At 43.0% G+C, this 15,691-nt stretch overlaps 1 protein-coding gene across 3 annotated transcripts in view; it reads right to left on the reverse strand.

Moving 5' to 3' along the window:
- The window catches only part of LOC102084222 (ethanolaminephosphotransferase 1), a 58,204-nt gene extending 48,081 nt beyond the window's left edge, over positions 1-10,123 (reverse strand). Inside the window, exons 1-2 of one of the 3 annotated variants that reach the window (XM_065053476.1) lie at positions 9,993-10,048; positions 7,156-7,240 (exon numbers count right to left, since the gene is read on the reverse strand). In XM_065053476.1, coding sequence (XP_064909548.1) covers positions 7,156-7,240; positions 9,993-10,033 — 126 coding nt within the window. In that variant the 5' untranslated portion in view covers positions 10,034-10,048. Of the gene's footprint in view, positions 1-1,131; positions 7,080-7,155; positions 7,241-9,992 lie in introns of those variants that run through there. The other 2 variants (XM_065053477.1, XM_005505819.3) reach the window with 2 other exon arrangements.
- Between the last annotated feature and the right edge of the window lie 5,568 nt (positions 10,124-15,691).

The following is a 15,691-nucleotide window of genomic DNA, read 5'->3' on the forward strand; positions in this document are numbered from 1 at the left end:
ATATACATTTTTACAGGTTTGTAGATGTTATGGGACACAGTTTGGGGTTTTAACAAAAGCTTCATAAAGGGAAAGAAGAGAAGTACACTATAAAACAACAAAGCTATACAACATTGTGGATGCCAAATGAATTCCAAATGTTCAGCAGTTTAAAAGTGCTGATGTATTCCAAAACACAGTCCTGCTATTTCTAATAATAAAATTACATCATAGCATAATTTAGTTAATTATTCATAAATAATGGCTTAGGCTTATTATAGTATCTCCTATTACTTACATAGTTTGGACTACTCTGCCTTTTTCCCCCATCCGTATACATATAGATATTTTCTTATTAGGTCACCAATACCTAAGTCCAGGAGTTAATCAACCCCTAAGACATCTAGGGCTGAAGCACATCACGGATGAGTAGAAACTAATGAGCAGGGTTAGTAAGTTAGCCTGGAAAAAGAGTAGGTGGCAGTTGGCATCTAATCGCATCCTCAGATGCAAATGCTTGTCTCTTTGGGGCTCTGAGGTTGTGGACTCTTGTTACTGGTGGTCATGTTGTCTGTACCAGGGCTGGATGTCGCTGCACTGTGAGGGAAGAGGCTGCGCAAGTCAGGCTCCTGATCCATTGTCTTCCCCTTGACTTTGCCCTCGTTCAGTTCCATTAGCCTATGCCTATCTATAGCAAGGAAAAGGGGTTAAATTTTCCTTCCATCTTAAACTGCTCCTAGTAGAATACTCAAAATACAGTGTGATGATTTGGGCAAATCAATAGTTCTGGTTTGTATAAGTCATCAGCAAGCTGTTATTACGTAAACTGTTGTCCTGGGGATGCTTCTTTGTAAGTGTGTACACATCACTCAGACCTTCCCATCTTTAGGAATCCTGACACATGCAGTGGGTCACACGCCACATCCTGTCACCTAATGGAGATACATGTCAACTCATGTCTATGAGGTCACGGTGCACCAGTGTTGTGGGTTGGGTGAGGTTGCTCCTAGGGAGTCATGCCTGCTAGTGGCACATCCTCTTGCCTGCAGAGCAGTGTCATTGCCTCAAATCACATGGGCTAGTATCAAATTATGGGTTAGCATCACAGGATGATTCCAGTCAGAAGTGATCTCAGGAGGTCTCTAGTCCTACCTCCTTAAAGTAGGCTCAGCCAGGAGCTCACATCAGGTGCTTGGTGTTTTATCCAGCTGGGTCTTGAAAAGCCCCAAGGATGAGGACCACACAACCTCCCTGGGCAACCTGTGCCACTGCCTCACTGTGCTCTTGAGGAAAATGTTCTCCATTTTCCAGCATGAAGATATCTCAGCTTTTGCCTGTTGTCTCTTGTCTTCCACCATGCACGGTTACAAAAAAACCTGACTTATCTTCTCAAAGACTTCCCCATAGGTACTGGAGGGCTGCTGCTAGGTGCTCCTGATGATGTATCATCTCCAGGTCCTAACAAGTCCCAGTTTTTCAGCATCTCCTCACAGGACAAGTGCTCCAAGCTCCAACTACTCTGATGGCCTTCGCTGAACTTGCTCCAGTTTGTTGATGTCTTTCTTGTTTTGGGGACCCAAAACAGGACACACTGTTCTAGATACGGCTTAGTAACAGAGGGAAATTACTTACCCCTTACCTAATGTGCTGTGCTACTGTTAAAACAACCCAGGATGCTGTTGATCATCTTTGCTACCAGGGCACACTGGGAGCTTGTGTTCAGCTTCCAGCCTGCCACCGTCCCATTTGCCAGGAATAAGGGGCTGATGGATCTGCAGAGCAGCTATGCTTGAAATGTGGGATCTATGAGAGACATCAGAGACACACTACAATTGAGAGAGAAGCACATTCTGGGGCAAGAAGTCTTAGTGTGCTGGCCCCAAGACTTAGGTTCTTGCTCACTATATGAGACTAGATGTATCTGATACTTTACCGACAGGACTCTAGGAACCCAGACCAGGCAAAGTTGGAGAGGGGGTAATATTGGAAGTCAGCAACCATTTTTCAATCAACAGTAGTCATATTAAAGCTGTTGATTCACTTATCTTCAGGAAAAGGCTCTGTTTAATGTGAAACCTCCAAATATTTAACATTGAAGCCAAAATGATGGAAAACAACACAGAAACATGATTAAATGTTGAGTAAGGGATAACAGAAGGCTAATGCACATTCATTACTGTGAAGGGACAAAACTAAAGTCTCACCCAGATTGGCAAAAGTACAAATTCTGCTAAAAAGCAAGACCTGCACACTCTCAAGGAACTGCACAAACAGATCCTTACCCATCCCTATTCAAAGATGTTCTAGCATGGCAAGGAAGTTGATTTCTATGTATTTTTTGTGTAGATTTGTCTTTTACAGTTGATAAAGACAGTAAGATTCTGTACCACATCTCTGTGCGTGTACAAACGTGTCTTCAGAGGCACCAGCATCCCTTTAAAGATCAAAGAGTAGACCAAATTCCCACACACCTGGAGCTCTGCCAGATCGTGTACCTAAATCTCTGGGGAACCCAAAGAAACTGCTCTAGGCCCAAAAGGGCAGACAGATTAAAAGTGGGCTGCAGTTTTCATGGGGGATGCTAAACAGGGGATCTGTACCACATACGCTGAACGGTGGTGTGATCTACTATCCTAACAAATAAGAGAGGAGATATTTCACAGAAAGATCCAAAAACCCAATTCCTCCCTTTGCAAAACAATCCTTATAAGAGTTGTACTCCTAGATTTATAACAAATAATCCACATCTAAATCACAGATGAATCTTTGCAATTAGTCTTCTATTAAAACACAAGTTAATAAAAAACAAAAAATAATACATATGAGTACCTAAATGTGTATATATGCAGATCCTGCACATACAAATCCAATAAGTACTTCAGAACACTAACATCTCTCGATAAAGCAATAAAGTGAAATTATGTTGTTGTTATTTGTACTTTTATGAGACTCAACAAGGCATGGAACTCTTTATATCCAGTGTATTTGTCCCAAAAGTGATCTAATGAACCTTTGCAAGCTCATGGGTGTAATGTGGCACTCAAAAACACACACAGTTACACCATCACTGGGAAAAAGTCCTGCGGCAAGTAATATCAAATGCAGCATCTCTGTGATGTGATTTCACTACGCTGTTGGCTCATTAGCATTAATATATGATATGTAGAAGGAAAATAACGATTACAAAGCTCTTAGAATCATAAAATGGTTTGGGTCAGAAGGGACCTTAAAAATCATCCAGTTCCAACCCCCTGCCATGGGCAGGGACACCTTCCACTAGACCAGGTTGCTCAAAGCCCCATCCAGCCTGGCCTGGAACATTTCCAGTGATGGGGCATCCACAGCTTCTCTGGGCAGCCTGTTCCAGTGCCTCACCACCCTCATGGTGAAGAATTTCTTCCCTATATCTAATCTAAATCTGCTCTTTCAGTTTAAAGCCATTGACCCTTGTCCTTTGTATGGCTTTGTAAAAAGTCTAGAAATGCTACATTATGGCAGCTACCATTGCAACAGGATGAGGAATAAGAAATGGTGTGTGCACAAAGATGGTGTTTCAGAATTATGTAATTCAGTCGGCCCACGACTCTTCTACATATGAATACAGTTACAGAAAATGTCAGGGTAATGAATGATTTGGTTTATTTCACATATTATTCAACAACTTTTAATTATACCCCTAGACTTCCAATCCATGAAAGTAATATGAAGAAGACTGCAAGACTTTATTTGTAGAACAGTGGGCTGTTGACTCACTGGTTGTGTGCAAGGTGGAAAACATTAGTTTTCACTGCCTCAAATAGTCAAGGGCTTTATTAAAATTAGGTGGTTCACAAAAGCTAACTACAGCAGATAAAACTGATTATAACAACTGTTTTAAAATAATATTTGGAATTAAAATTTAGGAAAAATAAACCTGCAAAATCACTATATAATAAAGACTGTACTCAATATGTATCAAATTGTCCATGCACAATCATGAATGGTATTTACTGTCTCCTAAAAAGTTCCAGATACATACGCAAATGAAAGTCTCCTGTCCTAAATTTCCAAAGTCGTGTAAAATCCTTGTGCTACCAGTCAAAAGGGAAACTCCCGTTTGATCAATGTAAGCAGAACCCACTATGTTTCTAAATCTCATAGTTACACACATAGCCTTGGAAATGCATAAAGACTTAGGAGAAATCCAGTCTTGTATTTTTCCACACTGCACCAATCCTGAACTTCCAGAAAGTAATTTTCTAGATCATGCTCAACACAGTTTGCTTTTTTGGTGAGTCAGTTCGAGAGAAACAATCAAGCCTTGAAACATGATCATCACACATCTGATCTTGTTTCTCTAACCTACCAAAATGAGGACTGGGATGTAACGTGAGAGATCTTCTGGTCCAGCACATTCACCTAATGCAGAATCATATTTGAGAGATCTTCAGGAAGCAGATGAAGTTACCATGAGATAATGAGCCACAGGCTTCCAATTGCTTGCAATAAATGACCATGTTGGCAGATTAAAATAGAACACATTATCCATAACTTTGCTAAAAAGGTGTAAGCAACTGTTTATTAACTCTTAGCACTAGATTTTAGATCCTCCCTGAGAGAAATTGAACCATTTATTAAGACTGATAAAACCATCACACAATCCCCCCCAATACCTGTTCCAGCACTTAAATATCCTTATCAACACAAGACTGACATAACAGCTGCCTTAAATTTCTCTTTATGCAGCCACAATTTACATACTGTCTTTCTTGATAAAAGCATGCATGAAGACTATCTGCCTGTTATGCTCTCACTCCCACAGTACTCAGATTGTTTCTCACAGTTCATCTTTTCTAAGCCTCTTAATATTCCTGATGACATTCTGTGGATGGTAAACTGTGTGCCAAAGCAAGCAGAACACATTATTCCAGCTGATACCTGATCAGTACATCGGCTACAGCAGTATATGTAACCCTTTGACACATTTATTACACTTCGCACCTAAGAGCTTTTTTCTCTTTATTGTAACAGCCACAACATTGCTGACACACTGATCCCCAGCTATCTATTTTGCAGTCTGTTGTCTCTTATTTTATGTTCGAAATGTTGATTTTCTTTCCCTTAACCACTGTAAATTGTTTACTGAATTTCTTTGTATTGATTTCTAGTCATTATGTTCCTTTTTCAAGAACATTTAAATCATAAGCCTATTCTTCAAAGTGCTTTAGTATCACATGAAAATTTTACAACAGTAATCTCCCTTCTGTTAATTAACGAAAGTATTGAACAGCAATGGAGCCAGGACAGAGAGACAGCTCTGCAGGTAGATTCCCTTTTGATAGAACCTCCTACTGTGCCAGAGAACTTAAAATTACTCGTTAGAGAAATGTATTTCCATTTTGCACGGATGTAATCTTACTTACTTCTACCTACTTTACTTATGAGAATATGAGACAGTATCAGAAGTCTCACTGAAATTAAATCACGCATAACTCATTTACTGGTCATCCCTTCTCTACACAGGGATTTACCCACTAAAAAAAGGCTTAGAGGGTAGAAACAGGGTGGTCATACCAACCTGAAAATGTAGAACCTTAGACCTTACTTTTTAATGTTATCTCTGATTTTTATAATCACCTTTTTCAGGGCCTGTTCTTTGAATCAAGTCTCTATTGTTTGTCCTTAGATCTCTGTTATTCTGAAAGAGGATAATTTATCCAGGTTTTCTGGCTTGGAAAATCTCAGCTCATAGGCATTGTAGAAAAGGCAGATTTGCAAGGCAAATCCTGAGATTGCAGTGATGAGAAGAGGCAATGACAACAAGAGCTCATCATCAACAGTATCGCATTCTGGTGAGAAGAGAAGGATAAAGGTAAAGAACCAAATTCTACTTTTATTAGTACTCATCACCTGGCTGTCTCAGAACTGCTTGTTTACAACAGAAACCCAAACAGGTGGAAAAAAGGCAGCTGTGTAATTCCATGGATGCTCCTCTGAACTGCAAAATGCTGACAACAAAAATATAAAAGTAGGAATGATATTACCTCAGTGCTGCAATTGCAGTTGGTTGTAGCATTTTGGCTGTGTCACTCTAGATTCTCAGGAACAGCACAAAATCCAATCGGCTTGTTCTGCTCTATAGTTGCAGCAAATCACCTGAGCATGCAACCGTCCTGAAATCAGTACCTGCCCATCTGCCCACAGGCAAGAAAATGGGAGAATTATCACAGCAGCAATACCCAGGGCTGTTGCATCTGAACTGCCTCATCGAGACGTCTCTGCCTGTTCTCTGTGTGCTTTTGAGCAGAAAAAGGAAAGCTGGGTCTCTGAATCCCCATTAACACGCAGGAAAAAATGGGAATAGATTTGTAAAGCGAAATAGCTAGGCCTAAGGATCCAACGTCCATGCCATTAAGGATTCCACAAGGTTTTACATCAAACTGGTTCCAGTACAATACCATGGACTGAATGTATAGGGTGTACTTGTGCATTCCTGGTACATCTGGCTTAGGTTCATTCATTTTTTGTGCTCTGGGATCTCTCTGTGATGTAAACCAAAGGCTGGTAATTGGGTAAAACTTGCTTCAAAAGCATAACATACATGGACTTGATGCTAAAGGGTGTTGAAGTCTTTGCATTCATTAGGTCTGCCATTCCCTTCGCAAAGAACTGTACTTGTTTTGTTGCCAAGGCCCTCCTCCAATTGCAAACATGAGACAGAAAGCGGCTGAGACATACAATTGTGGCATTCATGGCAGAGAAATGAGTTCAGCTGGGTGAAAATTTTGAAAAATGAATAGTATTTTTTATAGGCCAAATTTACCTTTATGAAATGGAGTTGATTAAACAAATTATTCTTTTAAGCTGTGATATGATCAGCTCCTGGGTCAGCTCAGTGGATAAATTTTGCAAAGTGCAGGGCACATTAAGCCACTGACACTAGTGTAAATATAATGCTGTAATGGGATGCACAACAGAGAGATGGATGCCTCTACATAGTCTCCTAGGCACATTTCAGGTCTGGAAGCAATACATATAATAGTTTTGGCTCAATATTGAACATGTGCTAATACATCCTTCCATTGATTATCTAGCTTTTCACAGAGCCAACCCGTATATCCCTCCACTGTACTCAAGAACAGCATCCAGCAGGAGACATGCTACAGAGATATTCAGGTGGCTGTAAAAAGAGCTAACCTGTGTCTGCTGGGCACAGTAATCTGAGTTTAGGTCCAGTCCTGTGTATTTGGCAGCAATGGTGGCAGCAATCTCCTCAGCAAGGCTGGAAAATTGGAGGAGCAGGATGAGGTGAGGACCCAGGCTGAAGGGGAGAGCAAAAGAGACGGCAGCCAGAGGGCAATAAGGTTGAGAAGTGGCTGGAAAGCTGCCTGGCAGAAAAGGATCTGGGGGTGCTGGTCAAGGGCCATCTGAACATGAGCCAGCAGTGTGTCCAGGTGGCCAAAAAAGCCAAGAGCATCCTGGCTTGTATCAGAAATAGTGTGGCCAGCAGGACTAGAGAAGTGATCATGCCACTGTTGAGGCACCACCTTGAATCCCATGTTCAGTTTTGGGCCCCTCACTACAGGAACGACATTGAGGTGCTGGAGACAATTCAGAGAAGGGCAACAAAGCTGGTGAGGGGCCTGGAGCACAAGTCTGATGAGGAGCAGCTGAGGGAACTGGGGCAGTTCAGCCTGGAGAAAAGGAGGCTGAGGGGAGACCTTATCACTGTCTACAACTACCTGAAAGGAGGTTGTAGCATGGAGAGGGTTGGTCTCTTCTCCCAAGTAGCAAGTGAGAGGATGAGAGGAAATGGCCTCAAGTCACGCCAGAGGAAGTTTAGATTGGATATTCGGAAAAATTTCCTCAAGAAAGCATTGTCAGGCATTGGAACAGGCTGCCCAGGGAAGTGGTGGAGTCACCATCCCTGGAGGTGTTTAAAGGGTGTTTAGATGAGGTTCTTAGGGACATGATTTACTGCTAGAGTTAGGTTATGTTTGGACTTGATGATCCTGAGGGTCTCTTCCAACTGAAATGATTCTATGGTTCTATTCTATGTTCCAGGCCTGGGAGGCCGTGAGAAAAAAAGCTGTGGTTGTGGTGGCAGCCCTGGGCGCCAGAGCATGAGGTAAGGAAGAGATGGTGGCAGTGATTAGTGTCTGTTTGCTGCACTCCCTCAGCATTTTTGGAGGACTTTAACCCCTTGTGAGCAGCACTTCAGGAATGCACTGAGCTGCAATCACCTGCCTTGTCCTCCTGCAACATGGAGCACCATGAGGACAGTGCAGATACCCCACCAGCTCAGAAGCACTGACCTCACACAGCTTTATTTCTCTGGGTGTAATCCGTGTCATTTGGATTTATTTCCAGAATGCCCTAGTCCGAAGTCACCTCGGATAATAGAGAACTGACTATTTGATTTCAGCTTTCTAAAACCTGTACTCATCACAGTTCTCCAGAACACAGTTGAACACATACTTCCCAAGTGTGTTGGCTAATTCCTATAGTTAAGAAAGCTATCTAACACACAATGCTCCAAAGAAACCAAAGTAATTTTAGTGCACTCAACTGAAATGTTTTGCTATGTGAATCTGTCTTTTGGTAACCATTTGCCCTGTAATTCAGAAGCAGTACACAATGATTACAAGTATTTATTTTAAAAATTGTTTTTATTCTTCCCCATCTGCATTTGTTTGCAGCTACTCTCATTCAAGGGATAAGGAAGAACATCATGCAAGTGTTCCTTGTATTTTTACTATAAACTCAAATGTTTTATGAAAGTTACTTAAATAATAATGTCAGTTTATGCCAAAAATAGCTTTTTATTTTTCCTCCAGTGATCTCAGTCAAGTCTGCGGCTCCACTGTTCAAGCACAGGCTTGTGCAACTTAACACCCAGCGGCCAGATGCAGCTTGCAGCATGTTTTATCTCACTCACACTGGAGACACACAAACAGGTTGGTACATTTTAACATGCTGCTGTGCCTAACAAGTTCCTAGTAAGCGACCTGGAGAAGGCTCTTGTAACCACAGTTACTCCACTGCCATCCACCCTGCAGTGAGCAGGCAGTATTGCCAGCCTGGAGAAGAGAAAGGCTTGGTAGGAGCCAGGAGAAGCTGAGCACCCTGTTTGGAGGCCAGGCCGGGAGTGTGTGTTGTAAAAACAAGAAGGCAAGAAGCACGGGGAGCACAGGGTAGGGGCTGCTTTGGGAAACTCAAAATAACAGGCTGGGTGTTGTGCTGGTAGAAGGTGGTGTGCTCTCATACTTTCAACAGGGTGTGGGGTGAGGGTGTATTAGCAGGGTGGCACTGCGCATTTCAGACAACTGCACCTCAACCAAAGCAAACTCAGATAATCCCCTGCAACACACCTGCAATGTCCTGGGAACAAAACCCAGGTATCTCCAAAGTCTGCAACATAACGTTGGTAAATCAAAATAACTAATGATCCAACCATTCATTTGAATTCTGCATTTATTTGCAAATATCTTATTTGCAAACATGAGGTTTAGTTCCAGTTATTTAAAATAAGATTTTTTTTTCCTGGCTTTCTTCTTTATTTCTCAACTCCTGCATATGAAGAATGTGCACAGAGCCAGACAAGCACCATCAGCGCACACTTTCTTACAGAAATATCCAACTACACCTAGTCTGTGCTTCTTTCAAACGTGCAGGGCTTTTGCCACTCACTTAAAACCCATTTAACTTTGTTTCCACCGAGACCTGCCACTTCGTAAACACCCGGTTCCTATTCTCATACTCGCCTGACCGCAGCAAGACCCCGGCCAGGTGCAGAACACCCAGCCTGCGGGTGCACGCCGACCGCGGGGGCACAGCCGGGATCGCGGCAGACCCTCCAGAGGCGGTGGGATGGCGGGGCCGGCCGGGGCCGCAGGCAGAGCGGAGCAAACGGGAGCCGGGACGCGTACAACCGAGAGGACCAGCCGCAGCAGGGGCCGCTGCCCCCCGCCCACTCCCCACTCCCCGCTCCACCCCGGCCTCGGGGCTGCGCGACCCCCGGGTCTGGCCGTTACCTTGTACCGGCGGAAGCCCTCCAGCTGCCGGCTGCTGACATACCGCCACATCGCCCCGCCGTGCTCCGCGCCGGGAGGGAGGGAAGGATGGAGGCGGCGGGGCCGGGGCGGGCGGAGGGCGGTTCCCCGGCCGCGCCCCCTGGGCTGGGACCTGCCCCCCGCTGCCGGGCACGTCTGCGTGGGGCCGGGTGTGCCCTGTGGGGCCGGGGGTTTCCCCGCGGGCTGGGTGCCCGCCGGCAGTGGCCTCTCCCCGGGCGGCTCCCGCCCGCCCACGCCCGTGGGACCAGGCGCTTCCCCGTGGGACGTTCCTCCGGCCTCGGTGCCAGCCTGCGATTAGCGCCTGTTTGTAAGCTTTTAGGTTCCTCGTGGTCCCCGGCACTGGGGACGGTCCGCTGCAGCCTCCCGTGGTCACATCCACGTAACGTTGCAACATCAGGCCCTGAAACTATTTTTCTGGGTAAAAGTGTTAAAGATGCCGTGTTTGTATTTGTGAAGATGTGCCCGTGAAGACAGTATACAAAACAATATTTTGTAAAAGTAATCTGTTTCAGAAACGGGTGACACCAGGGATTAAAGATTTTATTGGCATTCCTTTCCAGCAATAATCTGCTTTTTGCATCTCTTTATTAGAACACCTGAACCAGAGCCCTTCGTACTACATCAGCCTGCAGAACATTCTGCACCTTCTGATTTCTATGGAAGCGAGGCATGGGTGTAGGCAAAAGGCTGGAAAACATAAGGAGTAATGTTTCAGCTGCAAATGCATCCAGGCATGTGGCATGACACCTTGGGTTACCTTCGCTGTACACTTTCGGAGGGAGAGTTGAAATCATACACATCAGGGTCTGGGATCTTATTGACCAAATGGAATCTATCCAGAAAGAAAATCAATGAAAATCCATTACTCGCAACCTGCGAGCTCTTCCAGGCACCTAATGCATTGTGAGAGCCAGTGTTATTTTACAAACTGTGCAGGTTTGATAGGAATTATATACAAGTTAAAATAGCTAAGTGCAAACTGTATACAATGGTTCTTGTTCTCTGTTATTAATTACACATTAATCATCTGAGATGTGCTTACACCTATGTTCTGCTTCCAGCAGCAACATCTCAACTTCTGCTCTTGAAAACAACCAGAACTGTAGCGCTCGGCTTCAGGTTACTGAGTTAAAGCTTGATTCCAGTTAGGAAAGCTGAAGCGTTTGAAGCTCATCTTTTTAGCAGCCAACTCCAATTAGTGCTCATACCCTGGATTTTTATTTGGGATCCCCCTCACCTCTCATTGTTGTTATTGTGGTTATAATTTGTATTATGCCATTGAATTAATCTACAAGGATAGCTAAGAAAAGACAAGTGACTACTACTGTACTTCACACATATTTTTTTAATGCAAGTTACTAAAACTGATCAAACTATTTTATAATTATTACTTTCACTTCTTAACTCCAACACTCATAAGCCTCAAACACAAAAGCAGGAATTCAACTGAACGACTATTAGGAGTGTGATGGACAGTGGTAGAAAAGGTGCTTGCTTTTCTGAAAGCCAGAAGGTTGAAAAGGGTTTTTTTCTCTTTGCAGGCCCATAAATTTATGTTAAAAGAATACGTGCTGCCAGAAAGATATAGATATAGAAGATACATAGACATAACAGATACAGAACATGAGTTTTATTTCCTGGTGTTCTCTCAAAACTGTATTGGTAAAGAATGAAACACTTAAAAAAACCCACAAACCTTCATAAATATTCCACAAAACAGAGAGTGTAGAAGAATGCATATATGTAAAAATGCAATTTCATGCAGTCATACTTCAGCATGTTCTGTGTCTGCTAATAAGCCCATCAAAGGATGCAGCAGTAGAGAAGCTATACTAAAGAGAGGGAAACAGACTGGTTACCAGGTGTGGAACATCACAGAGCAAGCTATGACACAAGTAACACAATATTTGAGCATACTGTGGAAATTATATTGACACGTGCTAGTCTTTGATTTAAGAAACTTTATTGATTTAGGCATCACGATTCAGATGAGTGGTTGGTGCTTAAGACCCAGCACTCAGGCAAGCCAGGCCCAGATGTAAGCAAAACCCACAACCACGTGTTTTACTGCTACACTTGATGTTCTTACTGTTTCCATGCACACCTATGCACGTTTAGAGGTTATCTTACGGTTATGTTTTTCAATCTGAGGTGTATTAGATTTCTTTTCCAGACAATTCTTAGAGCTGTCTTCCAAGCTGTCTATCCTTCATGCAGGACTGTGGAAAGAGCAGTGAAAGAAACCTTAGTCTGTAGCACATTCCCTTGTGTCCTTTCTGGAAAATTAATGAGTTATAGCCTAAGTAAAGAGGAGATCTAGCTGGCACCAGCAGATGGGCATTACAGCCTGAACAAACTTCCATTTCTTGCGCTGCAGTGTGGATGAGACAAGCATTAAGACAAAAGCCCAAATCAGAGCACAGTTAACTTTCACTATAGAAAAAGCGTAATTGTTTTAACAACTGTGGCTGGGATGTTTGTAACAGTTCAAAGTTTACTAAGTAAATGACCCAAGCATGGCTTTCTGCAGCTCAGGGGGAAATAATTCAAGGCCAGATTTGAATCCAGTGAAATCAGTAGGGGAATTCCCAGGTCTTCAGTGCTGTTTGCTAATTATGTGTAGTACTGAGAGGAAAGCAGTGATTTATTATTTCGAAAGAGTGGGCATGTTGTACCACTGGTACATGCAAGAAAACGTTGAACAGCATAACTGCTCCACAGGTATGTATGGTATTAAAAAAAAAACAACAAAGAAACCCAATATCAAGACAAGTTATATTCTTAATCTGTCAAAATGGTAGGAAAAGAGATAAGGGCTCAGGATGGCTTAGAATGAAACCTTGGCTTTCAGTTTTCATTCTGTTACAAGTTATATTAATAAATTAATAATGATGGAGTTTCTTGCATAGGGAAAGCTGCCTAGTATGGCAACTTCGGCTTTTAATAATTTATGACAGTGTCTTGTTTATTCCCTAACTTAAAGCTGTGTGCTATGCAACAGCCTTTATCTAGGAAGCATCTAATAGTTCATTCCTGCCTACTTCAAGTACATAATAAAAAGCAGAGAGAACTCATGCAGGGAGCAAACCCCAAATGATTAGCTGCCAAGCCAGACGAAGAAGGGACTAATGTACTGGGAGGAATGGGTAAAGAGGGAGCAGCATGCGACACCTCAGAGTACCCTGGAATGTGTAACACATAGGACTGAGGCAGTGCTTCCCTCCCCATCACTGCATGGGCTAGCATAAATCTGTCAGTATTCAGGATGTCTATGCTGTAGAAGAAGAAAGCTTTCCTAAGGTGGCTAAAACCAGTTTAGAGGCTCAATTTAAGTTTCAGGCTCTTTGCAAACTTATCTTGGCCTGTTAACCTAGTTTATAACTCATGGCTATTTAACCTGGTTTATAACTCATGGCTATTTAACCTAGTGTCAGCACTGAATGCTAGAAAATGATCACATCTCTTCTCAAAAATTGCTCTATTGGTTCCAAAGCCAGTTGTCCACTTGCGGTTTCAGTTTGCCCAGCTGAGGGACCTTGTCACTGAATGATCTTAAAGGTGACCTCCAATTTTGTTTGAGTGACAGCTGCTTTTTACTACATCAGCAAAAATATTTAAAAAAACAGAGTTTTTGTGTTTCAGAACATGGCTAGAATTGGCTAATGGTTAGAAAACAAATGAAAGGAAACAATTTAAGCAGTGTAACCAGTTTATGGCTTGTTAGCTGTAACAGGGCTTCTCCCTCTGTGTTCGTTCTAGAGCACGCCTGGAGCGCTGGGCCTCATGCTGGGGAAATGGCCACAGTGTCAGTGGGCACTCGTTGATGAGACACATAGTATTCTGCAGAGACGTGACATGTGGCCTGGCCTGGTTCCCACAGTCCGTGTTTAATCTTTGTGATGCTGGAGTTAGTTAAAAGCCATGGATATTACGGTATGGAGAATCACACAGCTGAGGAACAAGGGGTGCTGCATATCATAGGATACCAGTTGTGCTGGATGTGTCTGGTTGCCACACTACAGCAAGGAGATGGGTGACTCTGGGCATGTACAGGCTCCTGTGTTACCAGCAGATACAGTTTGTATGGGAATCCATGTGATCTCTATACATTTACTACCTGGAAACTAAAAGTCATCTGATCTGAAAAGAACATGCATCAAAGTAGAGTGAGCAGAAGCTGCTGCCTTGCGCAACAGCAACAAGTGTTTTCTGCACTGATAAATGGTAACTTGTAAGGCAGTTCTTCCCAGTTCTGGCCTGTTCACAGCACTGAAGAGACCTTGCAACCTTACTCTCAGAGTAAAGCAGGCTCATAAAGTACGCATCACGTGTGAGGGGATACATTTAAAGAAGATGTACCCTGTTTCCCCAAAAATAAGACAGGGTCTTATATTAATTTTTGCTCCAAAAGATGCGTTAGTGCTTATTTTCAGGGGATGTCTTATTTTTCCAAGAACAACAATCTACATTTATTCTCGAACAAAAAATAAATATTTATTCAAATATAGTCATGTCATCACATTCTGTCACATCTGTTACATCTGTCCTGCTACATACCATTGGCAATTAATTTAACTTTTTTACATGTATAGCTGTCTGGACACTATTTAAATTGACTTTTTTCCAAACTCTAACTAGGGCTTATTTTTGGAGTACGGCTTATATTTTGACCATCCTCAAAAATCCTGACAAATCATACTAGGGCTTATTTTTTGGGGTAGGTCTTATTTTCAGGAAAACAGGGTATCACAAGTAGCAGGAAAAAAGCAGAGTCTTGGTTTGGGGAAATGCACAGCTGTACCTTTTGGTTCTTAGCTGCTTTACGACAAATTTTGGAATCTGAAGGTAGGTATTCCTGAGATGAACCTGTGGGACTCATCATCACAGAGGACTCTTTAAACACACAGCTTAATCCTCATTTCCTCTGCTGCAGATCACAGCTCCTTAGAGGTTTGCTCCATATTGTCATGATGATGAAAGAAAAAGTCCTAGACAAAATATCACATAAAGGTCACTAGTCAATATACTCTATTAATAAATAAACCAGGCTTGAATCCATTCTTGGGCTTTGAGGGCAAGCGGCATGGTACATCTCGTGACCATATAATTAAACTCTCTTCCAAGTCAGGGCAGCCTCGTCCATAGTGCCTACTGAAAACAAGTCCTGGCTTGTGTTATCTCCTCACAGTGCTGGGAGAATGCCAGCTGGCAGGGCCTGGCCCAGGCCAGGGAGCCGGCTGATAGCAGCAAGGACAACCACAGGGCAGCACCTCAGCTTCTGCTCTGCCCCCTTCCAGTTGGCTACCGGGAAAGCCTGCTGAGCACTGGCCACAGCACTCCACACCACTTACACAGTTCCCTTCTTCCCAGCTCTGCTTTGGATTACGCCAGCTCCCTCCTGCCAGCCTCAAATAGCATGGATGCACAAGAATCCCCTCTCTCTGCAGCACAGATATGCTGGGCTTTAGCAATGCTTAAGATGAACTTTCTGAACTTGAAAGGATCTTCTTGACTGTACATAGTCAGCAGACCCCATCCACTTTTCAACATCTTCTTCCTTGGGCATCGCATTACTTAAGGTTTTTCAAGAACAGTCTTTGCAAAGTCTTCAACACAAGGGTACGCTATGGTCATGACAAAAACAATTGTGCTAAAGTAGT

The sequence above is a fragment of the Columba livia genome, chromosome 2 (genome assembly GCF_036013475.1).
Source record: "Columba livia isolate bColLiv1 breed racing homer chromosome 2, bColLiv1.pat.W.v2, whole genome shotgun sequence".
In the NCBI taxonomy this organism is placed as follows: Eukaryota; Metazoa; Chordata; class Aves; order Columbiformes; family Columbidae; genus Columba; species Columba livia.